The sequence below is a fragment of the Notamacropus eugenii genome, chromosome 5 (genome assembly GCF_028372415.1).
Source record: "Notamacropus eugenii isolate mMacEug1 chromosome 5, mMacEug1.pri_v2, whole genome shotgun sequence".
Classification (NCBI taxonomy): Eukaryota; Metazoa; Chordata; class Mammalia; order Diprotodontia; family Macropodidae; genus Notamacropus; species Notamacropus eugenii.
The window spans coordinates 75,881,057-75,908,487 of NC_092876.1; the positions used below are offsets into that span (position 1 = coordinate 75,881,057).

A 27,431-nucleotide genomic window follows, 5' to 3' on the forward strand; every position below is an offset into this window, starting at 1 on the left:
AACCCCCCACTTCTCTTCCTATCTCTGGGCTTCCTCAATGGGCAGGATCTTTTCCCCACAGGATCTGTTGAGAAGTTCTTCCCCGTTCCCTACTTCCCCTACCCCTATCCCCCAGGACAGCAACACTGCCTTCCATGTCCATGCAAATCTAGGTGCCTGAGTCTGGGAGGGAGGAATGATCCTCTCTCAGATTCCTCCTTTGCAGAGAAAGTCATTCAGACAGTGTATCTTTTCCTCCTCAGCTCAAGTCTTCCCAAAGATCATTTTTTTACCAGTGGCCTCTCCTGGCTTCAGTGTCCTCATCTCTAAAATGGGGATAATAATGCTTTACTCACCCCCTCCCAGGACTGGTACAAGGAAAGAGCTTTGTAAGCCTTAAAGCACTATAGAAATAAAATTATTGATTCTGGGTTTCATGAAAAAGCAGACCTTAGCCCTCCCTTCTGAACTGTAGATACCAATCCCTTCTCAATCCCTTCTCTTAGGAGACCTAGATCTGATGTTGCTTTACTGTAAGCCCTCCATGTAGGGTTCTTGGCCTGCTGCAGAAAACTTAATAGGGCAAGATTGTCTAAGGATAACCTTGAAAATCTGACCTCTAACCTAGCCCTAGGCATCCGTCTCCCTCCTCTGCAGCCCCTAGAGGTTTCCCCTTTCAACCTTCTCTTATAACTCCTACTCTGTCCTGTAGACAGCTCCCTCCCTCTTCTCCCCAGAAGCTCCCCCCTCCCCAGATTGCCTCTCTTCTAGATCCCCTTCTCTCCTTCATCTCCTGCCCTTCTCAAGCTCTCCTTCTGCTTTTACACCCCTTTCTTCCCTAGCTTTTCCCAACAATTCTCTTCCCTCTCCTACAAGCCCTCTTTCCCTCCACAGTTGGGGCAAATTGAGAAAGTTTGAACCAGAAAGGCCCTCCAAAATTTTCCAATCCTCTCAGTTTAATTCAACAAACAGTGATTTCCTGTCATGTGCCAGATGCTGCTCTTAGCACTGGGAGAAATGAAGATGAAAAACAATATATTCCATGCTTTCAAGGAACTTGCAATCTAATAGGGTGGCTAGGACATTTTACAAATTGAGAAACTGAGGCCCAGAGAGCAGCAGTGATTTGTAGAAGGGCACATGGGCATTAGGGCTGGCCTCTTGTCAGTGGAAAGGGAGCCACATCTCCCTACTCTCAGATCAGTGTTCTTTCCACTAGTGAGGGAATATTTTAACCTCCTGAGGGACTCTCTGAAAGAAGCCTTTACTTTATAGATCCCCAGGGTCCTTCCTGAAGTCCTGCTCCGTCCTCTGAGAGGAGGTTCTCCCCCATGTACTCTCCTCACCCTCTCCACCTCCCAATCACAGGATTAGGGAGGATGTCTGAACTGAGAGGGCTCCTAGGACAAAGAACAAAGGCAGAGCTGGAAGAAACCACTAAATCAAGGAGTCTTCATTTTTGTATGTAGCAGGTTCCCTTTGGCAGCCTGATGAAATCTACAGACCCCTTCTAAGAAAAATACATGCAAAGTCAAAGGTTAGGGAAAATAATGGGGATTTTTTACCCTTCCAAGTTCACTAACCTCCGGAAATCTATTCCTGGATCTGACACCCCTTGCCTTAGAACACAGTGTTAGAGCTAGAAAGAGTTTCAGAACCTAGAATGTTAGATATAAAACGGACTTTAGAATCTAAAAAGTCAAACATTAAAATTAATCTTACATTTAGCATTTACCAGGCCAAGCCTGGGAGAGATCTTAGAACATGAAACATAGAAAGTCAAATCTGGAAAGGTTCTTAGGGATCATCCCACTCAACCTCAGCATTTAACATGTGAGGAAAACGCGGCTCAGAGTTCCCAGGGTCGCCGTGTGTTTCAACAGATCTTTTTGGAAGTCCCCTGGACTTTTCAGCACTGGTTCGCTGTCGCTGCACCCCCACCCCGGGCCTCCAACTAGCGTGTGGACAGATGGGTTGGTGAGCCCGGGTGCACAGGGAGGTGCTGAGCTCTTGGGGCCCAGGGCGAGCCAGGGAGCCTAGGGAAGAAGAAGGGAAGGAGGGGAGGGGAGGGGAGGCGGCGCGGGCTGGGTGAGCTGTGGCGCTGGAATGAGCCCGGTGGGAGGGGAAAGAGGGGGGGCTGCCCGGACTGGCTCGAGAGCCAGGTTTGCAGGGCGAGCCCCAGCCCACGGCAGGGGCGGGGCGCTCTCCCCGCACGCGCGGCTATAAGAGATCGAGAGGTGCTGCCTGGGCACTCACAGAGGGCTCCGGGCTCCAAGAGTGACAGGTGGCTGCCGTCAGCCCAGCCTGCCAGCCGCGCTCTCCCTGCACTGATCTCGCTCCGGGTGCGCCATGGTCTCCCCTTCTGCCCGCTGGTGCTCCGTGGCGCTCACCCTACTGTTCGTCCTGAACGAAGGTGAGATCCGATTCCCAGCTCAGCACTCCCAGGAGAGGCAGGGGAGTCTGGGAACCCAGCCCCAGGATCCTTGCAGGGCCCCTGCGCCCTGCGATCCCTCTGCACGCGCCTGCTTCTCGCGGTCCCTGGCTGGCCAGCGCTTCTCCCCGACTCCGCGCTCACTGTGTTTCTCTCTGTCTGTGCGTTTGTCTCTGCGCACGTCTTTCTGTCTAACCCCCTGAAGCTCTCTGCTGTCTGTGCTGCTGCTGCCTGTCGGTGCATCTGCGCCTGTCACTGTCTATGCATCTGTCTTAGTCTGTGTTTGCCCCTGCATCTGTCTCTGTATGTGTCTCTCTGTGCCTCACTCTCTGCGTGTCTGCACATCTGTCTGCGTGTTTCTCTATGCCTGTCTCTCTGTGCCTCTGCATCTGTCTCTGTGTCTCACTCTCCATGTCTGCACATCTGTTTGCGTGTGTCTCTGTGCCTGTCTCTTTGCATCTCTGCATCTGTCTGTGTGTGTCTCTGTGCCTGTCTCTCTGTCTCTCTGCATCTGTCTGTGTGTGTCTCTGTGCCTGTCTCTCTGTCTCTCTGCATCTGTCTGTGTGTGTCTCTGTGCCTGTCTCTCTGTCTCTCTGCATCTGTCTGTGTGTCTCTGTGCCTGTCTGTGTCTCTGCATCTGTCCATATGCTTCTATCTCTGTGTCTACCTGTCTCTGGATGCCTGTGCCTCTGCCTGTATTCACTGGTCTCTTCCTTTGTGTCTGTGCATCTGTCCTCCCTCCCCAGCTGTTCATGCTCTCAGTGTCTGGCTCCCTCCTACTGTCTTGCTTGCAATTTCTATCCCACCTCCACCAGCCATAGCTGTCCCTTGCTTTTGCAGTGCTAACAGTTTGATCTCCCTTCATGAGTTAATCTCAGGAGGTTGTAACCCAGCCTTCTACCTACAAGGACTTCCTTGGGACTTTAGCAGCCAACCACTTGAGTGGCTGGGAGAATAGGGATCACCTAGCCTAGTACAATGCCCTAGGATTCCTCTTGCATCCTTGTGGCCAGTGCACAAACTGGGGGTTAGGGAGGGGGAGAATGCAGCCCTGGGAAGAAACTGGGACCAGCAGGGATGCAGCACTGGAGTCTCCCAGTTGCATAGAATGGGCTGATCCCTGATCCTGGCCAACGGTTCTTCTGAGTGCTGTGTGCATACATGAAAGCATGTAGAGATGTGTGCCCACAAGTGAGTGGCTCCCTCCAGGACCCTCATGTATCAGGCATTAGCTATGCCTCCTTTCGTGGGAAAGGGATCTCTCATTGCCGGTTGCCTGTTTCCTAGTCTCAGGTATTGCAAGGGTGTTTTCCCCCTTCCACTTCATGTTTGGGGCTGTGGCATGAACTTTCTAACTTCCTAGATTATGCAAGGGAGGGCCTTTATAGCCCTGACAGAGCCAGCACATTTGCTGGCTGCTACAATAAGACCTGCCAGGCAGGCCGGGATGGCCCTAATCCTCTGCGGGGAGGCTCCAGCCCCGTTTACATTCCAGGGCTGGCAAAGGGAGGAGCCACCACACCTGACCCAGTTCTCCTGGAGAGACAGCCTGGGTACAGTAGAAACAGTGCTGGACAAGGACAGATCATTAGTTTGGCAAATTGTGGTGGGCAAGACATTGACCCTACCTAACTTCAGTTTCCTCCTTTAAAAATGGGAGAAACAGCACTCCTCCCGAGCCTGGGGTGGGGTAGTGACTATGAAGAAAGCACTTTGTAAACTTTATGGCCCCAGAGACATGTGAGTTGTTCTTCTCCAATCCTCGGTTTGCCTGTGTAGGAAAGGGCCATCTGCCTCCAGGATCCGCACCTGCCTCAGGAGCCCAAAGTAACCACTTGCGCATCAAGAGATGTTCCTGCAACAGCTGGCTGGACAAGGAATGTGTCTACTTTTGCCACTTGGACATCATCTGGGTGAACACGCCAGGGTAAGTGGGTGCCCACAGCAAGCTACTGAATTGGGACTTTCTTAACCTGTGTCAGGGTCCTGGGATGGAGGGACTAGAGAGAACCATGGCCACCAGTGGTAGCTGGTCTTAGATCAGCCTTGATTGTCTGGCAGATTTTTATCTAAAAAATAAAAGAGACACAAAGAGTCCTGAAATTCAAAGCCATGGAAAATACTACTAATAATACCAACTCTCACTTCTGTGGCATTTTTCTCATAATACTCCTGCAAGGTTGATGCTGTGTGGGTGATTATTCCCTTATTCTATGGGAAAACTTAGGCTCAAAGATACTCAGATCATGGCTATACAGTTAAAATACCTGGGTTCCAATGCTGGCTTTGCTACTTATTCTCTGTATGACCTTGGGAAGACCACTTAACTGCTCTGGGCCTCAGTTTTCCCATCTGTAAAATGAAAAGATTGGATTAAATGAGCTCTGATGTTCCTTCTAAATCTAAATCTTTGACCCTTGGATCTTAAATGTCAGGGCTGGCATTCAAACTCAGACCTCCTGACTCCGAGCATAGGGTTTTTTTTATTTTATGCCCACTGAGACAATAATACCAAGAGTCCAGAGCCTTGGGTTGTGGATCTACTACTTGCTTCAAGTTTTGACCTTGGGAAAAGTCAATTCCTTTTCCTGGGCCATAATTTACTGATCTGTAAATAACAATCATAGCTGTTAATAATTAATACAATTAATTATATTAATAATAGCTGGCATATATATATATATATATATATATATATATATATATATATATATATATATATACAGAGAGAGAGAGAGAGAGTATTTTGAAGTTTGCAAAGCACTGAACATATATTATCTCATTTGATCCTCACAACAGTCCTGCAGTGTAGGTGCTCTCATTATCCCTATTTGTACAGCTAAGGAACCTGAGGCAGAGAGTTAAGTGACTTGCACAGGGCCACACAGCTAGTATCTGAGACTAGATCTGAACTCAGGTCTTCTCAACTCCAGGTCAGCACTCTATCCGTAGAGCTATCTAAATAAACAACACAAACTCGGAGACCCAAACCTGCTGGATCAGTCAACGATTCTAACGGGCTTTCTTCATATTTGCAAAAGACAGTCTTTGCCTTCTCACCAAGAAAAAGCTCTTAGCCTCCAATAGATGGATGTTTAATCTTAGTCAAAACCTCTTTACTCCTGGACGCTGTTCTTGCCAGCCCTGCTTGATGTCTAAGTAATTCTGGCTACATCAAATGCCACCTTTGTGTCCAGAAAGTGCTGGACCAGTTTCTGTGGGTCTGTAGGCTATGAGAGCAGGGTCATGACCCTACTACTCTGAACCAGGCTTAACCCTGCTCTGGTCTTTCCTTATCCCACCATCGGTCGTGGAATTCACGCACACACACACATGCACACACACACATGCACATGCACACAGATACACATACAGATAGATATACACACATGCACACAAACACACACACAGACACACACAGACACATACACAAACACATATCTTGCAAGGCCAAAACACAGTGACTGTCTCTCAACTCAGATGGGCCCAGCCCTCTCTGAGAAAACCAGCCCCACTCACTGCCCTATTCTCCACCCACAGGCAGCTCTCTGCCAGCCCAGCCTGGGCGACCTTGCTGCCCCACGTGACTCTGTTGTTGTCTCTGCCCCAGCAGACCAAACAGAGGCCCAGCACCCTGGGTGTGGGCTCACCTGGGTTGCCAGGAGTTCCCTCTTTGCCAGGGTGAGAGCTGAGAGAGAAACTTGTCAGGGAACTTGGCTGCTTTCTTTCCGGCAGTAATGAGAAAGCAGAGCCCTGTCTGTGAGCCAGCATGCCCACCACCGGAGGTGGGTTTGGGAGAGGTGCTAAATTGCTGATTCTTCCTTTTGTGCCACAGGGGGAAGGTTGGCCTGCAGCTGCTAAATCACTGTTTTCATAATTAATCAATGCTTGATTGATCAGTGATTCTTTGAGTAATTACTGAACCTTCCTCCTCTACCCCCAACAGATGATAAGGTTACTCTAGGAGCCCTGAATGACTAGAAGCACAGACTGTCAAGCCAATGTAAGCTAGCAGTCCCTGACCCCTGACCTGAGGCTGCTGGGGAAGGTGGCCACCCATGAGTTGGAGAATGCTCTCAAATATAGCCTGGGGCAATGGCTGGGGCCAAGCCTGGGCTCCCTCTAGTGTTCGTAGAATGCTTGAAGCTCTAAGCTCGCAGCACTCTTAGACTTGGGTTCAGATCCATCTCAGATACTTCCCACCAGATGCCTTTAGTAACTTAATCTCAGTTCCCTCATTAAACATAAAACAAGGGGGTTGGATGAGATGAACCTCTAAGGTCCTTTCCAGCTCTAAATCCAGGATCTAGCCTGCCTCTCCCCACTACACTGAGGAGAATACTGAGGCCCAGGAGAGTCATGTGGCTCATCTGTAGTCACACAGCTAGTCAGGGTCAGAGCCAGTAGTTGAGAGTTCTAGATTCCAGGGCCACTCATCTGTCCCACTGGAATGTAGACCTGGGAAGGACCTCAAAGGCAATCCAGTCTAATTCTCATTTTTCAGAGTAGGAAATTGAGTCCAGGGAACATAAAGTGATTTCAAAGCCCATCACCTGTTACCTGGGTGGATGACTTTGGACAAGCCTCATTTAAATTCCTTGGGTCTAGGTTTGCTCATCTGTAAAATGAGGTTTGGCTAGTTAGTATCTGATCTCCTTTTATGACCCTAAAACCCTCAGGTAATGCAGGGAGTAAGTGCCAAGGCAGGATTTGAACACTCATCTCCTTACTCCCAGCCCAGGCCTTTCCCCCAGTAGCCTCAGGCCTTCTCTGCTCCCTGTATGCCAGCAGGGGCCCAGGGGAAAGGAAGCCTGAGCTGGGTGGAGTGCAGGTTAGAGAGTATTTTTCTGAGCTTGTCAGGTATCAATGCCCTCTTTACCTCCATATTTCCAGCTGGAGGCTTCCTCCATTCTCTGGACTTGCCTGATGGCAGTCACCGTAGGGTTCTTTGTCAAACCCCTTTACTCACAGAACTCTGGCTCACTGGATTTTCCCCCTGTCTCTCTCTCTCTCTTCCTTTCATCCTCTCTTCCTCTCTCCTTCTCCCCATGCTAACAGACAGACCACTCCTTACGGCCTGGGAAACCCGCCAAGGCGCCGCCGCCGCCGAGCCCTGAGCAGGTGTGAGTGTGCCAGCTCCAGAGACCACACCTGTGCCACCTTCTGTCACCTTCCCCAGCCAAGGTGAGGGCCTGCTGCAAGCAGAGACAAACAGTGGGGAGCTCTACAGGGGAGACTGCTCCTGGGCCCCAAAGTTCAGGGCAGGGCTGGACTCTGGAGGCCAAGAAAGGGGGCTCACCTGGGACTCAAAGCTGTACTCGAAAGTAGAATCTTCTGTATTTGGCAGTCAGGCTCACCTCCTGGAGGCTGCAGGGTTCTTGTTAATACTCTATTCTGGAAGTAGGGAGCCCAGGTAGAGTGTTAGCCTTAGCAAAGGTCAGGCCAGCCCTGGATGGTTGAGACCCAGCGTTCTCAGCACTGACTTCCTGCGCTCTTCTAGGTAGAAATGAGTTGGGGAGAGTATAAGGAGAGTATGTCAGTATCTCTTACCACGAAGCCTGAGGCTCAGTGACAAGGAGAGGGATCAGGAGGCCTGGCTTCTCATCTCCACTTAGCTGTGTGACCTTGGACAAATCACCTAACTTCTCTGAGTGTCAGGTTCCCTTTCTGTCAAAAGAAGCTAATAGGTCCTGTTCTATCTATTTCCCAAAGATGCTGGGAGGAGGAGGATGCCAGTGATAATAATAACAACACAAATAATGGGAGCTAGGTGATCCAATGGAGAGAGGGCTGGGTCTGGAGTCAGAAAGACCTGAGTTCAAATCCAGCCTCAGACACTCACTAACTTTGTGACCCCTGGGAAAGTCACTCAACCTCTGTGTGCCTCAATTTCCTCAACTGTAAAATAGGGATAATAGCATCTACCTGAACAGGGTTGTTTTGAGGATCAAATGAGGTAATAATTTTAAAGTACCTGGCACATAGCAAGTGTTATATAAACGTTAGTTATTATTATGGCGTTTATATAGTGCCTTAAGGTTCATAAAGCCCTTTATAAATACGGTCATTTAATCCTCACAGTAGCCCTGGAGGCTGGTGCTATCACTACCTTCATTTTATAGATGAGGAAATGAAGACTGAGAGGGTGACTTGCCTAAGATCCCACAGTCCGTCTGAGGCAGGATTTGAACTTGGGTCTTCTTGATTCTAAGTCTAGCACAGTCTCCACTGTGTGGGAAGGCTACAAAAGTCCTCTATTATACAAATGAATGGGAGGGCATCGAGGTCATGGCTTCTTAGAACTATTGGCTTTTTCTGCCTCCTCCAGAAAGTCCTCTAGAGTCTATGGCAGAGGGACAGAGAGCTGAGAAACAAGGATCTTAGGACAACAGTATACTGTCGTGGAGAGCCCTGGGTCAGGAGTCAGGAAGCCTTCCTTCATTCTGGTCCCTAGATCTGTCACAAGCTCTTCTGAGGCTTTATGCACCTCACTGATGCTCTGTGCCTCAATTTACTCATTGTAAAACAAGAAAAAACCAAGTCAATTTAAATTAATAAGCAGTTTAATAGTAGGTTAGGGGCTGATGGAGGAGCAGACCCTTCCTGAGGACTGCTTCAGACATCTGAAAGGTCACAGACCTGTTTCTGACAGTCCCTATTACAGTGTTACAAGATTGGAAATTTAGTGCAGAAAGGGATCTCAGAGGCCAGCTAGTCCAGCCCATCTATTTTACAGATGAGGAAATCAAGGCCCAGAGACATTAAGTGAATTGTTGAAGGTTTCAGAGGTAGTAAGTGGTAGAAGAGGGATTTGAACTCACTTCTGCCAACTCCAGATTGACTACTTTTCCTCTCCTGGAGAGAATAAACAAGCAGATCAGTTGACTTAGGGGAGGCAGCCCATGCTGGACACTGCCTTTGTTGACAGATTATGGGAAGGATAAGGAATGACCTTCCTTTTTTAGAAACAGAAAACAGATTCCTGATAATTCGGGGTTTCCTCCTTCCCTCTCCTCCCTGCCCCCCCCCCCCCCCATTTCCCAGTGAATACACACACACCTGGAAGGGTTCTCAGGTGCAGGGAAGCATTCGCGTGCACTGGGCGGCCAAGGGCTGGAGCTCCCAAACTGCCTGACCTGCCCTGGTCCAGGGCTGCCCTAGCAGTTACCCTGCTGAGCCAGGCATGATGCCAGGTGTCATAGTACTAACCAATCACATGGACCCTCTCTCCCTCAGGTACCTTTTGACTAAGCCAAAGATGCCCTCCCACAGCGGGCCTTCAGCAACGCCTCTGCTTCAAGACACAAGGGCAGATGCAGGTGGCCGCCTCCTCAGGGCACTTAGGTGAGTTCTGATGGTTCCTGATTGAGTAATCTGACTGCTGAGTTTTGGAAAGGTCATTGGGTGTCCAGAGAAGGCAGAGCCAGAGATTAGCTCATAAGGGGCCTGGATGAAAGAGCCAAGGGGTGTGAGTCTGAGGAAGAGGAGATTTAGAAAGACTGTGAACATTGTCTTCTAGTATTAGAAGAGCCCTCATATGGAATAATAATACCTAGCACTTTAAAGTTTGCAAAGTGTTTTATCAATATTCTTTTATTTTATCCTCACAACAACCCTGGGAATGAAAGAGTATTATTATCCCCGTTTTACAGATGAGAAAACTAAGGCTCAGAGCAGTTAAGTGACTTGCCATGGGTCACACAGTTATTTAGGTTGCTGAGGCTGGGTTTGAACTCAGGTCTTGCTGACAACAGGGCTAGTGTGTTATACGCTAAGCCACCTAGCTACCATGGAAGGTAGATGAGATTTGTTCTGCTTGGCCCCAGAGGACAGAACTAGAAACAATGAGGGGAAGTCTCCTTTTTAGAAATGACTTTTCTGTCAACTGCAGTTTTTTAGTTATTTCTCCCACATGCCACAAAATTACTTTATTTCATATATGTGTGTGTATAGTGTATGTATATATACATGCACATATGTATATCTACACACATTTTGTAAATACACCTATATACATATGTGGATAGAGAGATAGCTGTACATAGTACTCACATTTTTGTGTACAGGTTATAGGATTCCCCAGATGATATGTAAGCTCTCTGAGGGAAGGCACTGCCCAGTTTTGTCTTTGTATCCCAAGCACCTTCATTGTTCTTAGCTTGTTGTAGTAGGAATGACAAGTGTTTTTCCAATTAAATTGAAATGACAGAAGCAGAAACTAGATCAATACAACAATTTTTAAAAAGTCCTAACAATTGGAGCTGTTCTAAGACTAGGCTGACTTGGGAGATAGAGAGCTCCCCATTTCTAGAGGTATTAAAACTGTGTTTGAATGACCACTTGTTGGGAACACTGTAGGGGATTTGCCTTCAGATCAATGTACTTGACCTCTGAGATTCTGTGTTGTGTTCAATGACTTGTTATTTTTCCCTGGCTCTCCTGATCCAGGGAAGTCTTCAGGAGCCTATGGCAGAGGGACAGAGAGTTGAGAAACAAGGATCTTAGGACAACAGTGTACTGTCATGGAGAGCCCTGGGTCAGGAGTCAGGAGGCCTTGCTTCATTCTGGTCCCTAGCTCTGTCACAAGCTCTTCTGAGGCTCATTCACCTCACTGATACTCTGTGCCTCAGTTTCCTCATTGTAAAACAAGAAAAAGTCAAGTCAATTAAAATCAACAAGCATCACCCATGGGAAAATGTCAATTTAATTGAATTTAACAAACATTTATTAAGCTTCTGGAAGGCAGGAACTGTCTTTTGTCTCTTCTTGTATCCCCATTACTTAGCAAAGTGCCTGGCACATAGTAGGAGCTTAAATTACCTACTATGAGCTAGGTATAGGTATAGCTGCTGTGTATTGGAAACAGAACTAGCCTTGGAGAAAAAGAGCATGGTTTGGTGTCATTTCTGATCAGCTCTGACTCTGTGACTCTGGACAGCTCACTTAACTTCTCAGTGACACTAGACAACTCTTTAGAATTTTGAATTGCAGAGTTGTTACTGATCTGTACTGATAGAGAAAGTTTCCTCATCTCTGGGGATCCCTACATCAATGAAATGATGCATCCAGCCCAAAAAGAAAAAAAAAATCTAGGCACAAGGGGTTAAAAAAAGAAAGAAATAGTCTCTGCTCTGAAGTCTTCAACCCAAATTCCTAAATTTGGTATTCAAGGCCCTCTATAATATGCCCTTAAACAGTCTCTCCAATATTGTCTCTCCTTATTCCCCTTCTCATGGTGATATTAATGGAGGGAAGGCCCACCTCAGATCCCACCTCATGTTCACATGGTTAGGAAACATCCAGGCCCCAACTCAAATCTAGCACTCCAGTTGGGACACTTAGCCATATCACCTTGGGTCACTTCTAACATTCTCTTGGGAAGATTGAGTTCAAACCTTATAGGATGGGCCTTCTCCCAGAGTTCAGTTTATGATGTTCTGGTTGTACTGTTTCCAAGGTCTGGGTGCACAAGTTTCTAAGTGAGCTCCTTTCTATTCATAGGGACATCGCCAAATCCCGGGCCCACTTTGCTCAGTGGCAGCACAAGTCTTCTGGAGGCTCCACACCTAATCTGCTGTCTCAGAGGAGGAAGCGATAAAAAAAAGAGAAGAAAGTAGCATTGGCCTGAAGAAACCCAGGCTCGCAAGGACTTCCAAGCTCCTGGCCCAGTTAGATGCACAAGAGAAGGAAGTTGGAGAAGTGGCGTGTGGGAGTGTGGGAATGTGGGAGAACAGAGCCAGACATGGAGAATGGAGACAGTGCTGGACACTGGACACCCTGGCTCCTCACCTCCAACATGATGCTGCTGCTGGACCGGCAGGGTCTCATGGTGACCCTATAATGTCTCACTCGTCCTAGGCAACTCAGAGGGGTCCATGGTGGATCATGCAAACTCATGGGGTACACTTGGACAGTTGGGCTTGGAGCCTCAAAGTCAGCCCACCCCAGGCCAGCCCGCAGCAGAAAAGCCTGCCCTGGAGAGTTATTTTTACTCTTTACTCTTGATCCAATATTTCTCATCAACCAAGATGCTTTTCTGCCCTGTGTTCCTTCTTTCATTCCTTCAGAGGACCACGTGATATAGGGGAAGAAGCACTCATGTGGAATCAGAGGACCCTGGCTTCAAATCCTGCCTCTGGTATTTACTATCTGTGCAACTTTTGGACAAGTCCCATTCCCTCCTTCAGCTCCAGCTTCTTCTTCTGAAACATCAAGGGGTCGGGGGTGGAACAGATAACTTCTAAGGTCCCTTTCAGCCTTAGATCTTCTATCCTACTGAGATCCTACTGTGTCTAAATCCCTTTGTGCCAGGCTGTACAGTGAGAAACATGGCTGTAGGCATGGGACTCTGACCACCAAGAGTGTACTGCCCTCTCTGGTCTAGTCAGATCTTGCTTCCATCCTAATGGATCCAGTCCCAGCTATACTGAGAGAGAGAGAGAGAGAGAGAGAGAGAGAGAGAGAGACAGAGAGACAGAGAGACAGAGAGACAGAGAGACAGAGAGACAGAGAGACAGAGACAGAGAGAGAGAGACAGAGAGAGAGAGACAGAGAGAGACAGAGACAGAGAGAGACAGAGAGACAGACAGAGAGAGACAGAGAGACAGAGAGAGAGAGAGAGAGAGAGAGAGAGAGAGAGACAGAGAGACAGAGAGAGAGACAGAGAGAGAGAGAGAGAGAGAGAGAAGAACATCTCATGACATCACATCATATCATGGATACTGAATGAAGCCACCGAATCAGGGAGGTAACTGTAGCCTCAGCCAGGACATACCTGATGATACTCACCTAGTGCCCCTTTCCTCTTCACCGGTGTCAGCTGGTCTTAGCACAACAGGAGGCCCAGGGCTGCCCTCAGAAACTCCCTTTAAAGAAATAGAGCCCACATTCCATCCACCCCATCTGTGCGTTCATTTAAAACTTCAAAGGAGGCTGGTAATGGGGAATACTGGGTACCAAAGTCACCCCCCACCCCTATCCAGAACCAGGAAGCCTTGCTGGTCCATCTGTCACCTATCCATCTCTCTATCTGGCACCTTGCACAACTCTGTCCCTGTTTCTTCCTCCAAGACATTGTTACCTTTCCCTTAAACTAAACCAAAGACTGGCATGAAGTAAAAAGTGCCTTATCTCCTGCTGCCTGTGTATAAATTATTTGTTACAGCACTACAATCATTCCAAATATTTATTTTTTGTAAATGACTGGATTGTTTACATGAAAACCCTGTTTGTAATAAATAGAAAAATATCTTCGTGGCCTTTCTTGGGGTGAAGAGAGGGAGGACGGAGGGAGGTGGTGAAGGAAGGACCTCATCGGGGCTACAGCCAGCAAATATTTGTCAAGGGCTTCCAGTGGGCAGAGTTCTGCCTATGCTTGGGCTGAGGGGGGTGGGGGAGAGGCAGCTGTATGAGCCCGCTCCTGGGAGTTCAAAATTAGTAATGAGGAGAAAGAATAGTGAGGAGAACTACTCACTCAGCTAAAAAACCTTGGTAGAGAGGCAGGGCATAGTCCAACGTCCAGGGGGCGGCCAGTACAGTAGCAGCACTGTACAACCGTAGCTGTCGTTGTGCCAAGAGGTCTGTGATTATCCCCATGGGGGTGAGAGGAAGTAGGTTCCCAGGAGCTGGGTACTACTATGAACTATGGGAGAGGGCTAGGTGAGGGAGTTGAGTCACACTGTAAGGCACAAACTGGTAAAGGACTCAGCTGCTAATCCTGGCAACTGTGGTCTTGGGAACTCCCATGAGGAAGAGAAGGTGGGTCTCCTCAATTTGTCAGTGCCCTAGGACAAAGCCCTGGTCTCACCTTCATATTTTCAGTTCTGTTGGAGGATGAGACCAGAACATGCCTCATAGCAAGATGAGATGGTATGGGAAGGGGAAGTATGTGAGCCTGGGATGTCTTGGAAAATTCACTGATCTGGGAGTCAGAAAAACCCAGGGTGATCTTTATGTACTTGGAGCTAGAACTAGGTAACCCCAGGAGTCCTCTAGTCAAGTCCCCTCATTCTAGAGATGTGGAAACTGAGGCTAAGAGAAGTTTGTTGTTGTTTGTACTTCATTCTTGAAAAGGACCATGACATCAGGAAGGTGATACCATGACTTGCAAGTGAATTGGATTTAAATGAGAGAGGGCTGTGAAAGTCACTAGCCTTACTTTCTCTTCCAGAGCACTCTGGGTCCGGTGGTCAGATATGGATCAGGACGATTGGAGATGACCCTGCCACAGAAGTTTAGGAACTTAGCCAAAGTCCCAAAGTACTAGGGTAACTACTACAGAGCTAGGGTTTGAACCCAGGCCCTGGAACTGTGCATCAAAATTCTTTCCATCTATGCTCTGCCACTCTAACTTCAAGACAACCTTGGGCAAGTCTCTTCCTTTCTCTAAGCCTTGGTTTCCTCATCTGTAAAATAAGGGGTTTGCATAACAGAATCTCTGAGATTCCTTCTTTCTCTGACAGTGCAGGAGAGGTCCAAACAAAAACATGTTTTGCAAAAGGGAGGAGTCCAGGAATATTGTCGGCCCAGGGAGGTAGGTACTTATACGTATTTATATAGTATGTTCAAGTTTACAAAGGATCTGTGCAAGCCCTCTAACCTGGGCTTGAGGCCCAGCGTTATCACCAATTTGCTGTGCGACCTTAAGCAAATCACTTTTGGAGCCTCAGTTTTCATCACATGTAGAACAAGGGTTCTCCTTACTTCTTCCTGTTCCACTGGCATGCGATATTGAGCAACTCAGGGATCAGAGTCACAGTGTCGCAGCATGCTTTATTTCTACCTGAGGGCACACTCGCTCCGCCATGGGGCCCTCCAAAAAGCTAAACCCAGGTGCAAGGTGCTCTGTGGGTCTGCATCCACTCAAAAACAATAATTGTTTAGAAGCCCCCATCAAGTGTTTGCTTTTACTAGTCAGCCAGAGGACAAAATTAGGTCAAAGCAAGGACTTTTTATGAAATAGCAGTTAGAAAAGTAGCAATAGAACATCTCCCATAACCGTAAGACACATTGTCCCACAAGTATACATAGTATCCAAGGGAAAAGTCAACATACCTATTGAGCACATACAGAAGATCATGCCTATAATGAGCTTACATGGTTAGGATATACCAATAGGAAACAGGGTGACCAGGATGCATGTGTGGAGGGACTACTCACACCTCTAATGTTACCAGCATCTTTTATTGATGTCTGGTAAGTTCTACTGGACCTGTTTCCTCTGAGAAGGGGGTGGAGGGGAAAGGGAAGGGAATAAACATTAATACATTATCTATAATGTGCCAGGTATTATGCTAAGTGCTTTATAAATATCTCATTTAATCTTCCCAACAACTCTATATTGTTGGGCTGTTTTTTTCATTTTACAGTTGAGAAAACTGAGACAAACAAGTTAAATGACTTGCAGGGTCATACATCCAGTAAACGCTGTGTAGTCTCTTCCAGGCAGTACCCTCCTGGCCTTGTCATGTGTGAGTATAGGATTGTGGAATTTCTTTCTGCTACCAGCTTCTGGACTTCAACTGGAATCCTCAGCAGAGGGGCTACCTCTTCAAACAGGTTCTTTAAACTCTAATTTAACCTAAAGCCCAGAGACTTAAACTTCTACTCTGTGGGTAAAGGAGACAGGCCCTTCACATACTCAGCCAGCAGACTAGGGAAAACCCTTCAGCTACATTTCTTCCAGAAGACAAGAGATCTATCAGTCTCTAGAGCCTTACCTCTGTGAGACTTTTTTCTCCAGAAGAAAAGACTTCACCTCTGAATCCCAGGTTTGGGGACTACAGAAGGACCAGCTAGTCAATCATTTAGTCTTAACTCTGAACCTGCTCATGAGGAGCAGTGTCTCTTTGTTCCAAGCCTCTAGCTGATCTAGAATTAGAAAGTCTTTAATTCCCAATTTTTGTCGATCTATATCCTTTCGAGATCATTTTTAGTGACTTTCAATAAATCAGCCAAGGACTGGTTGGATCTGAATCCCCTCAGTTTCTGTGTTTTTTTAAACTTTCTAGGATCCTTTGGGTCTCCCATGCAAATGAAAGGGAGAGAGGGAGGAAGGCAAAAAAACCAAACCCACACCAAGACAAGTAGAGAGAGACACAGCTTTAGACTTTCATCCTTTGCCCCAGATCCTTGTTGGCACCTAGCCCCATCAGGCTTAGAACTTCCCTGTATTTACACTTATACTCTCAAACATAGCTATGTAGAGACGGCATATTTTTTTCAGATGGGGGGAAATGAGACTCAGAGAGCTGAAGCAATTTGTTCCATTTCACAGAGTTAGCAAATGTCAGGCTCTGATTCAATCCTAGGACTCCTAACTCTAAATCCTGGCCCCTTGCACTGGAACATCAAAGTCACATGACCATCAAAGGGCAGGTTTCCAAATGAAATTCAGAGACTCCTAAGTCTGACTGCCAGCCTAGTAACTAACTCTCTATGTTATTTTGGGCAAAACTTTTCTTATTTCAGAACCTCAGTTTCCTCCTCCACAAAATGGAGGGAAGGGTTGGATTAGATGATCAATTCATCAGTCAATCATCACTTTTTAAACACCTAGTGTATTCCAGGCAGGCATGGTGCTCTCTGAGGTTCTCTGAGACTGATTTTAGAGATTCCTTTAAGCTCAGCATCCCATGGTTGCAGGAAAGGAGATTAAATGAATATTAATTCAGCAAATTGCCAAGCAGCCCAGTAGGTGCTGAAGCTACAAAGGCAAGATGCAAAGCCATCCCTGCCCTGGAGGACCATACATTCTACTCACTGGAAAAACTTGTATTCCAGAAAGTAAACAGTAAGTCATACAAAGTAATTTTAAGAGAAAGAACTAATAATAGGTAGAATCAGGAAAAGTCCTCATGGAGTCAGAAATGAATGAGTAAATGAGTGAACAAATGAATGAATGAAATAAAAAGCATTTAAGTGTTTATTACATACCAAGTCCTAGGAAGCACCTAGGGCTGTGTTTTGAAAGAAGCTAAGGATTATGGGATCTGGAGGGGAGGAGGGAGTGCATTGCAGGGCCAGGGAAATACTTATATAAGAGTATGGAGGAGGAAGATGGAATGTCATGTTTAAAGAAAAGCTAGGAGACTCATTTGACAGTATTGGAAAGAATGTGTCGGGAGCATTATTAAATGAGACCATGAAGGTGGGTGGGAGTCAGAGTGTAGAAAGTCTTGAATATTAGAGATATGTATAAAAAGATTGCTCAAACACTGTATGGCGGGTGTGGGCTCACTTTCTGATGCCGGGTACAGACAGCAAGGGCTCTGGGTGTTCCCAGGAGGGAGAGGTCCCTGAGGGCTGGAGGATCAGGGAATCTTAGGGGAGATAATGCTTGAACTGGGACTTAAGAGGATGTGGGATGGAGGTGGAAAGCAATCAAAAAGACGTGGGAGGGACTTCTAAGTAGGCATGAGCTAGTTTATGTTCTGGGGTTTAGGAGGACGACTAGTCAGAGAGAACAGTCCAGGGAGGGGAAGAATGGGAGACAAGGCTTGAGAGATTAGTTAGGGCAAGTCTAGGAGGGCTTTGAATGCTATTTTTCCTGTTTTTGTATTAAAGACTCAAGGCAAGGTGTGCTCTTCTGACCCGCACCCAATTCCTAGAAGACAATAGTAACATTCAGTGATTCAGAATAATATTAGAGCAAGAAAGCACCTTAGAAGTTATCTGCCTTCTCCTCCTCCTCCTCCTCACTATAATATTTATATAGCACTGTATGTCAGGCACTGTGCTAAGTGTTTTGTAATTATTATCTCATTTGATCTTCACAACAACCCTGGGACATCAGTGCTATTATTATCCCCATTTTACAGCTGAGAAAACTGAGGTTAAGTGACTTGCTCAGGATCATGTAGCTAGTACATTGTCTGAGGCTGGTTTTGAATTCAGGTCTTCTTGACTGCAAGCCCAACACAATCTAGCTCTATTTGACTGCCCATCTTAGTCCATTGAAAAGAGAAGGAAACTGAGGCAGAGAGAAGGGAAGTGATTCGATAGCTGAGCTAGGCCTTGAGCCCAGGTCTTCTGATTCCAGATCCTGTGGGGTGTGTGTGTGTGTGTGTGTGTGTGTGTGTGTGTGTGTGTGTGTGTGTACAGATGGATCTCTGACTGATTTGGGAAAATGGGGAAAAAAACCAGACTGAAACTCAATGGTGATGAGTACAAGAGGTCATACTTAGGGGACCAAGGACCCGAGGACCCAAAGGCAAGGTGACAGAAGGCTAACTAGGCACAGTAGGTGGCACTACAGTATAGCAGGAGTGCTAGGGGCTTGGTGTCAGGATTCAAATCCTGCCTCTGACCCTTGCTAGCTATGTGACCATATACAAGTCATTGAATCCCTCTGTGGCTCAGTTTCCTCATGTGTAAAATGGGAATAATATTGCTTACTGCAACCTACCTCCCAGAGTTGTTGTGAAACACAAATGAGATGAGATAATAAAAAGCACTTTGCCAACTCTAAAGGGCTGTATAAATGCCAGTTATCACTCCTAAAGAGCAAGACTTGGGGTCCTAGTTGACCACATGTGGTCTATGAGTCAGTGCTGTAGTTCCCTTGGGGGGGAAAGCCAACATGATTCTGGGATGAAGTAAGAGGTGCTATCCCTCATGTCCTCTATGAGTCAGCCCTTAATAGTCTGTTGGTCACTCACTGAGCTCTGCAAAGGACTCTGAGGAGCTGGGGCGGCTCCAGAGAGGATGAACAGGGATGATTAAAGGGACTGAAAATGGGTCTTGGGAGGAAAGTAGAAGAGAACCCTCAGGTTGTTTGCTGAAGAAGAGGTGGTGGTGGAGGAAGAGTGACTCACCGACTTCCAGCCTCTCAGCTACTCCTTTCCTTTAGAAGCCAGTCAGTCCTCAAGCTCACCTAGGGGCCCCCCAGGTGTTCAGGAGCCCAGCAGCTGAGGGTTTCCCTAAGGAGGAGGCCAAGCTGTTGTTCCCCCATGGGAAGTCAAAGAGAAGGGGAAGTGGGTTTTAATTGAAGATGGTACTGAAAAGCCTTTGCTAGGCAGGCATATCAGAACGGGCCTTTCAGAGACTTCCTGGGATCTCCCTTCCGAAGGAAAACTGATGTGCTGTGGCCAGTCAACAAACATTATTTATAAAAAGGGGGCACTTGTTTTGGATTTTGGTTCCATGCTATGATCCACGTTTTCATATATGTGTGTGTGTATATGTATATACACATATAGACACATAAACAGTATATACACATATATGTATATGCATATGTATATATATACATATAAACATTATATATACACAATATGTATATGTGTGTATATAATGTTTATATGCGTATATATGTGTATGTGCATATATGTATAGGTATATGTGTGTGTTTATGTATGTATGAAGATATACATGTGTGAGCATATACACATATACATGTGTGTGTATATGTATACACCTATGCAAAACATAGGCTTGCCAAAAAGACTGTTTTATGGAGAATTCACACAGGGCAAGTGTTCACATGGTAGTCAGAAGAAGCTATACAAGGACACTCTCAAGGTGTCTATTAAGAACTTTGAAACTGATTGTGTGACATGGGGGACACTGACACAGGACCACTCAGTGTGGTGTTTCTGCATCAGAGAAGGTGCTGTGCTTTATTAGGAAAGCAGAATTGAAACAGCTCAAAGGAAACACAGGTTGCACAAATTTAGTGTCCACCCCAAATGTTCCCACAGACTATTTGTGCCTGACCTGTGGTAGATCATTCTGAGCTCGTATTGGTCTGATCAGCCATAGTCAGACACATTGAAACTTGACGAGCATAGGGATGTCATTTGGGTCCTCTTCGACAATGAAAGATGACAACCCACCAACCAACTGCGTATACACAGACACATATCTATATAGATATATACAATTATGCATGTGAAGTCATGCAAAACATATTTCCACATTTTCCTGTTATGAAGAAAATCAAGAAAAATTAAGAAAGTGAAAACAATACCATCTGCACTCAGAGTTGGTCAGTTCTCTCCTGAAGTGGGCAGCATTTTTCATCATGAGCACTTTGGAATGGTCATAGATCCAGCAGACATTTATTTAACATTTACTATCTGCCAGGCACTGTGCTCAGCCCTGGGGATACAAAGAAAGTTAACCAAACCAAACCAAACCATGATCCCTGCCCTCAGTGAAGTCCCCTTCGTAGGGGAGACACATGCAGGTTGTCTTCCACGTCCATGCATACAAGACATACAATGTAAATGGAGAGCTCTTCTGCTTGTGATCTCAGTCAAATGGCTTCCCTTCTATGGCCCTCAGTTTCCCCATTCTGAATGAGAACTTTTTTTCATTGAATCTGTAAAAAGTGGAAATTGGACGTGATGGTCCCTAAGATTGCTTCCAGCTCTATATCTTCTAAGCGGGACTTGAACAGAGAATCCATCCTGGGAGGCAGCCCTTCCCAGAAGCTGGACCAGATGACTTCCCCAGGTCTGTTTGTCTGTGTTTTCCCCCATTTTGGTTAAGAAGGAGGAGCCGACTTCTTCCCAGAGTTGAGTGCAGATCACAAAGAGGCCCTTTGGCTAGAACCCCACTTCTAAGCCAGGCAGGGCAGTGGGGAGCTCCCAGGCATAACCCAGAGCTGGGGCCTCTAATGGAATGATGCTTTCCCCATTCATTAAGAGAGGGAAAGTAGAACTCACTGATGGGGTCCATAGACGCCCCCAATCCAGAGCTGAAAGAGTCCTCAGATGCCATCTATACCAACCTTCATCTGCTGGAGAAATCCTCTGAAAAGTGGCCACCCAGCTCTGATCAAAGAACTCCTCCAAAGACAGAGAGCCCACTCTTTAGTCAGATAGTTCTGATACTTAAGAAACTTTCCCTTTGCTTCCCTTAAAATTGAGCTGGAATCTGTCCCCTTTTACTTTCCCCTCCTCTCCCTCCTCTCCCTACTGGCACTGCTCCTGGTACTGCCCTCTGAGACCAAGCCGAGTAAACCAAATCCTTCTTCCACCTGGCAAAGCTGCCGAAATTGGATGACAGTGATCATGTCTTCCTCACCCATTAATGCAAATGTAGCGTATATTCCAGTAGCAAAGTTTGGAACTGAGGAGGATTTAAAGGCTCCCAGGACCCAGATAACTCACACCCCATCCAGCTCAGCTCCCCACCTCCAGCTGAAAAAGGAGCCCCCAAAAGAGCCAATTTCCCATCTAGGCAGAAGGAGGTCTGGGAAATCTTTTCTGGACTCTAGGCTGAACATCCAAAGGAATGAAAACTGGCCAGCCCAGCAAGAACTACATGGCCCCGGGTTGGCCTAGGCCAAGTGTGAAGCAGAGGAAGAATTTTGGTGTGCTCCCCTCCCTTCCAGCTCCCCTACTCCTTCCTCCTGGACTACCAATCACTTCTCAGCGCCCTGCTACACCCTCTACTTTCCACCTTCTTCCATTTGATCTCTACTTCCACATCTTTGTGTTTGTCCTGAGCAGATGTCATAGAATGGGAGAGTTGAGGTGGAAGGGGCCTTAGAAGATGGAGTGTCAAAGCTTGGAGGATCCTTAGAAGAATGTCAGAGCTGGGGGGATGGGGCGGTGCGACAACCACACTTAGAACATAGGACATCAGAGCAGGAGAGGGCCCTTAGAACACAGGATGTCAGAAGTGGGTGGAACATAGAACATGGAGTGTCCAAGCTGAGAGGGGTCTTGGAATATAAAACATTAGAAGGTCTGATTTTATAAGGAGGAAACTAGGTCTCAAGATCAAGTGACTTTTCCAGGGTCTTAGGAGCTACTCAGGAAGATTCAAAAGGAACCCAAGTCTTCTCATTTCAAGTTCAAGATTCTTCCTAGATTTGTATCAATATGCAAATTATGCAAAAATATGCATTAATAATTATATAATTAAAATTACCTTAGCTGGTCAGAGTCAGAGAGGATTTTAAACATCCTTTAGCTTAATTGGGTCATTTTAAAACCTGAAGGATAAAACCAGCTCACTACACACTCGGATGATCTGGGTTTGAATCCTGAGCTAGCTTACTTACAAGCTGTGTGATCTTGGACAAGTACCCTTCTCTCTCTGAGCCTTAGTTTCCTCCTCTGTAAAATAAGAATGTAGGACTAAGGCCAGCTCCAAATCCTCTGACTCCAGGAGGCAACTTATCCAAGGTCTCTTAGCTAATTAGAGGTGGGGAAGGGCCCCAAGACTAGACCAGAAGTCTTGGGCCTCCTGGCTCCTTCTCACCTAGTTGGCCCCAAATTTCTGAGTTTCACTGGTGCCTAAGGTAGGACCCCTCCTTCCTAAGGATATCTTCATGTTTGAAGTAGAGAGGTAGGTGAGCTGAACCTTCCCTCCTGCTCTGCCCTACCCTGAGAGCCAGGGGCTAGCTCCCATCTCTAGCCTGGTCTTTCTGCCCAGGGGCTCTGCCAGCCTGCTCTGCACTGCATGAGTTCTTGAGGGGGATCTGGGTAAGGATGAGGGTAGCCCAAGGCATCCATCACTCTCTTGCACCCCTCCTCCACACCCAAGAAAAAGCCTCCTCCCTCTTCCCCACCTCCCCCAAAGGGAGTGAGAAGCAAAACTTGGCAAACAGTCCCTGGCAAGTCTCCAACCTGTCCCCAAGGAAGATTTTCTATGCTACGATTTTCATACAGAAGGGAGGGGAAGAAAAGGGAAGGGGGGGGTCCTCTTTCTCCCTCTGAATACTGATAGGAGTCCCTGGGGACAGTGGAAAGAGAGCTAAGTGGAGCGCCACTGACTGAGAGACCACTGACTCTGACCCATTTGTTTTACAGATGGGGAAACTGAGGTGTAGAGAGGAGAAAGTTCTTACCCAAGGTCACACAGCAATTTAGTGGCAGAATAAAGCCTAGAAGCCAGATCTCTGGGCTCCCAAGAGTGGGATCCCCCAGCCTGGGGTATGTTGTGAAGCTAGGTCTGTGAGTAGATAATTCTGGACCCAGGATCACAGAATCAGAGCAAGAAGGGACCTCAGAGACCATCTCGCCTAACTTCCTCATTTACAAATGAGAAAACTGAGGCCCAGAGATGTTAACTAACTTGCCCAAGGTCACAGTGAGTATCAGGAAAAGGATTGGAACCCAGGTCCTGTATTACCAGAACTAACAGACTGTCTATAAGACTAAACTGCTGTCAGGAAAAGCAACAACTATTTTAAACTCCGGCGGCCCCACAGAAGGCTTCTGTGAATGCCTCAGCCCTTCTGGGAAAACTCCTTCAGTCCTGGTTCTGTCATTTGTTTCATCTGTTTCTGTCCTCTAACTGCTCCCTGAGGGGCAGCCAAGTGATGCAGTGGATAGAGCTCCCAGCCTGGAGTCAGCAAGACCTGAGGTCAAATCCGCCCTCAGACCCTTACTTGTCCAGTGTGATCCTGGACAAGTCACTTAACCCTGTTTGCCTCAGTTTCCTCATCTGTAAGATGAGCTGGAGAAGGAAATGGCAAACCACTCCAGTATCTTTGCCAACTGTTGATTAGTCATTTTTCATTCATGTCTGATTCTTCACGACCCTCTGTAGGATTTTCTTGGCCCCAAGACCTCAAGTGGGCTCACAAAGAGTCAGTTATGACTAAAATGACTAACACAGAAACTGCTCCATGAAGATGTCTCATCTCCCTGTTGGCACGGGGAGCCCCATGGGAGCCCCCCGGGGAGTGTGGGGGCTCTTGACCAGATGAGGGAGCTGTACTGTATGAGATGCGCAGGCCGGCAGAGAAGCAGACAGCCGCCCCCTCTCCTCCTGCTTAGACAGACCCTTCCTCCCAACAACACCTGTCCTCCTCACCCTCCATCACAGAGCCAGAATTTGGAAGGAACTCCTGCCCTTTTTCCTGTTCTTCTTAATAGAACTCTGAGGGGTATAGATGAAAAGAAGAATTCCCACTTCCAGAACACTGTAAGGTTGTACTTTCCACTTTCCCTTTATTTATTTTGCATGGACCAAGCTATCTCCCCCATTAGATAGTAAGTTCCTTGAGACCAGGGACCGTGTTTTGCCTTTCTTCATGTTCCAGGGCTTTAGCACAATGTCTGGCACATAGCAGGCACTTAATAAATGAATATGGATTCATTGACCAAGTATTTTCCTCCCAACAGTCTTGAGACAGAGGAGGCTTGAGGATTGCCCTCAACTTTATAGGAAGCTGACATTCAGAGAGCTCTGCCCCACCTCCCACAGCTCTCCGGTGGCTGTGCCCATATTTCAGCAGGTGCCCCAGCTTGGGACCAGCTCAGGGTCCTTTGCACTCCACAAGCAAGCCTGCATGCTGGAAGGGTTAAATTTCTCTGGCTGACTGTAAAACTCCACAAAGCAGGGAGCCCAGCCCAGCAGGCTGGAGGCTACAATCAAAGGCTGATCATCTCTCCTTCGAGGGAGCAGAGCCAGAAGGGGGAATCTGCCTCCATAATGAGGCCCACAAGGTCTCCCCCAGCCACCCCAGGAACAGGCAGCCAGGCAGGGAGACAGGCACGAGGCCTAATTAATCCCCCCCGGCTGCATGCCTCCCACCCTGACTGGGAAGTGCTGAGCGATTGGGGCCTGCCAGACATCGTTCAGGCAGCCTCAGGGTACCAGGCTTGTGCAATGGGCCAGGCCCTCACCAGGCACTTTGCAGGCCCATACTCCTGAGGTCTGTCCAGGCCTCAAGCCAGTCAGCCAAGCAGTCCCATTCCTGGCCAATTAACCAGTATTTGTCGACATTCTCCCCAACCCCGTGTAGAGCACCCAAGAGGACACGGAAGGGAGTAGGCAGAGTCCCCATCCTCAGAGACCTCACAGTCTGGTGAGCTTTCTTGTGACTCATGCTCATGGAATTGGATAAAGAATCAGAAAATCTGTCTTCTAATCCCAGCTCAGCTCCTAACCTCCTCTGGGGCCTTGGGCAAGTTATTTTAGCTCCTTGGGCCTTGGTTTCCCCATCTGTAAAATGGGAGGGGGAGGTGGACCTGGTGATCTCTAGAGCCCCCCTCCATGATTTGTTAATGAGAGAGCAGTCCCACTGAGGAGTGAATCAAGTGTTGACTTGCGCAGGTCTGGCTGAGAATATTATGAGAGGTCAGGAAGGGAAGAAGACAGTTCAGGCTGGAGGAGTCAGGGAAGGAAGGCTTCACGGATGAGCTAGGACCTGGGCCCCGACCAGCTGGGGAGCTGCGGGGAGGGGCATCAATTGGTTGTGTGCAAGGAAACAAGGAGGGCATCTCAGCTTGGGCAAAGAGCCTGGGGGAGCCCTGGGAGAGCTGATTTGTGGAAGGCCTTGCAAAGAAGCATCGCTGATTTTTAACAGAAAGATTTCCTAAAACTCACACTGTCCCCAACCCAAAAAAGTGGTAGAATGGAAAGAGTGCTGGATTTGGAGTCAAAGCAGACCTGGGTTCAAATCTTGCCTCTGATATGGGTGTGGGTGATCTTGGGAAATCAAGGTGGAGCAGTGGTTAGAGCACTGGACCTAGCATCAAGAAGACCTGAGTTCAAAAATGATCTCAGACACTTAGTATCTATGTTACCTTGAATAAGTCATTTAAGTTCTGTCTGCCTCAGTTTCCCCAACTGTAAAAAAGTAACCAACAGTAACAGGGATAATAATAGCATCTTCCTCTCAGAGTTGTAGTAAGTGCTTCATCCATTATGTCCTCTTCACTTTACTGCTCTTCTGCCTGTCACTGTCTGTCTCTCCTTTTCTGGCACTTAAGGGTGACCTAAAGCTGACCGCTTCATCCCTTTCTCTCCCTGCTCCTAAATTTTTTCCAGCCACAGGTTTGGGGCAATAAAACTTTGACTTGTGTGAAGAATGACTGCCCCCTAAATCTCCCGGGGCTGTTGCAGAGCCTGTGGGCAGAGTTGTCCTGCCAAAGATTTGAGATGAGAGAGGAAAAGGGGGTTCATACCCCCTCAAGCCTGGCAAGAGAAGAAAAAAGAACTCTTACATTTGTGAGGGAAATAAAAAGACATAAATTCCTGCTCTTCTAATTCTCCTTGGCAGAACAGACCAACTTTCTGTTTAAAATTATTAACAATAATACTTGCACCTTGTATCTTGAAGTATTGTTGTAAAGAAAGAAATTGGAGAGTGTAGCTGTTATTGTTGGTAAGTCCTATCCATAGATCCTACCTTCATAAGATCTCTTTGCATTGCCTCCTCGCCCATCCCCATCCTCTCTCCCCTAGTATACTGTAATAACTTCCTAAGTATTTTCTGTAGCTCTAGTTTCTTGCCTTTTCCAATCCATCCTCCACACAGTTACCAAAATAATCTTCCTAGCACTGATATCTGACTACCTTATGTCCCTCCTCAAAAGCCTTCATACTACTCTTTAGTCACCCTGGATGATTAACCCTTTCTTTTCTTTTCTTTTTTGCACTTAAAAGTATTTTATTTTTTCCCAATTACATGTAAAGATAGTTTTCAACATTCAATTTTTGGTAAGATTTTGAGTTCCAAATTGTTCTCCCTCCCTCTCTTTCCTTCTCCCTCCCCAAGATGGCAAGCAATCTGATATAGACTATACAGTACAATCATGATAAACATATTTCCACATTAGTCATGTTGTGAAAGAAGAATCAGGACAAAAGGGGAAAATCATGAGAAGGAAAAAAAAAGTGAAAATAACTTGCTTTGATCTGAATTCAGACTCCATAGTTCTTTCTCCATATGTGGATAGCATTTTCCATCATAAGTCTTTCAGAATTGTCTTGGGTCAATTTCTTACTGAAAAGAGCTAAGTCAGTCACAGTGGATCATCCCACAATGTTGCTGTTGCTGTTACTGTGAACAGTGTTTTTTTCTTGTTCTGCTCACTTCACTCAGCATCAGTTCATGTAAATCTTTCCAGGTTTTTCTGAAGTCTTCCTGCTCATCATCTCTTATAGGACAATAGTATCCCATTACATTCATATACCATTTTGTTCGACCATTCCCCAACTGATGGGCATCTCCTCAATTTCCAATTCTTTGCCACCACAAAAAGAGCTGCTATAAATATGTTTGTACATGTGGGTCCTTTCTCCTTTTTTATGATCTCTTTGGGATACAGAT

General features: G+C 46.8%; 1 protein-coding gene across 3 annotated transcripts; it reads left to right on the top strand.

Moving 5' to 3' along the window:
• The first annotated feature begins 2,102 nt into the window (after window positions 1-2,102).
• On the top strand, window positions 2,103-13,660 carry EDN2 (endothelin 2). 3 transcript variants are annotated; one of them, XM_072609763.1, is made up of 5 exons: window positions 2,128-2,392; window positions 4,190-4,337; window positions 7,469-7,594; window positions 9,647-9,754; window positions 10,859-11,905. In XM_072609763.1, exons 1-5 carry the CDS (start codon window positions 2,329-2,331, stop codon window positions 10,983-10,985), a joined length of 573 nt encoding a protein of 190 aa, XP_072465864.1. In that variant the 5' UTR covers window positions 2,128-2,328; the 3' UTR covers window positions 10,986-11,905. The 3 variants fall into 3 exon arrangements, with proteins under 3 accessions (XP_072465866.1, XP_072465864.1, XP_072465865.1); XM_072609764.1 differs by lacking the exon at window positions 10,859-11,905 and adding an exon at window positions 11,912-13,660 and having other exon boundaries at window positions 2,140-2,392; XM_072609765.1 differs by lacking the exon at window positions 7,469-7,594 and having other exon boundaries at window positions 2,103-2,392.
• The last annotated feature ends 13,771 nt before the right edge of the window (window positions 13,661-27,431 follow it).

What these genes read in the sequence shown, in the direction of transcription:
- EDN2 (XM_072609763.1), top strand. Translation starts at nt 2,329, where the DNA reads ATGGTCTCCCCTTCTGCCCGCTGGTGCTCCGTGGCGCTCACCCTACTG. An exon ending in ACTGTTCGTCCTGAACGAAG is followed by an intron (nt 2,393 to 4,189) that starts GTGAGATCCGAT and finishes TTGCCTGTGTAG; the next exon opens with GAAAGGGCCATCTGCCTCCA. An exon ending in CGCCTCCTCAGGGCACTTAG is followed by an intron (nt 9,755 to 10,858) that starts GTGAGTTCTGAT and finishes CTCCTGATCCAG; the next exon opens with GGAAGTCTTCAGGAGCCTAT.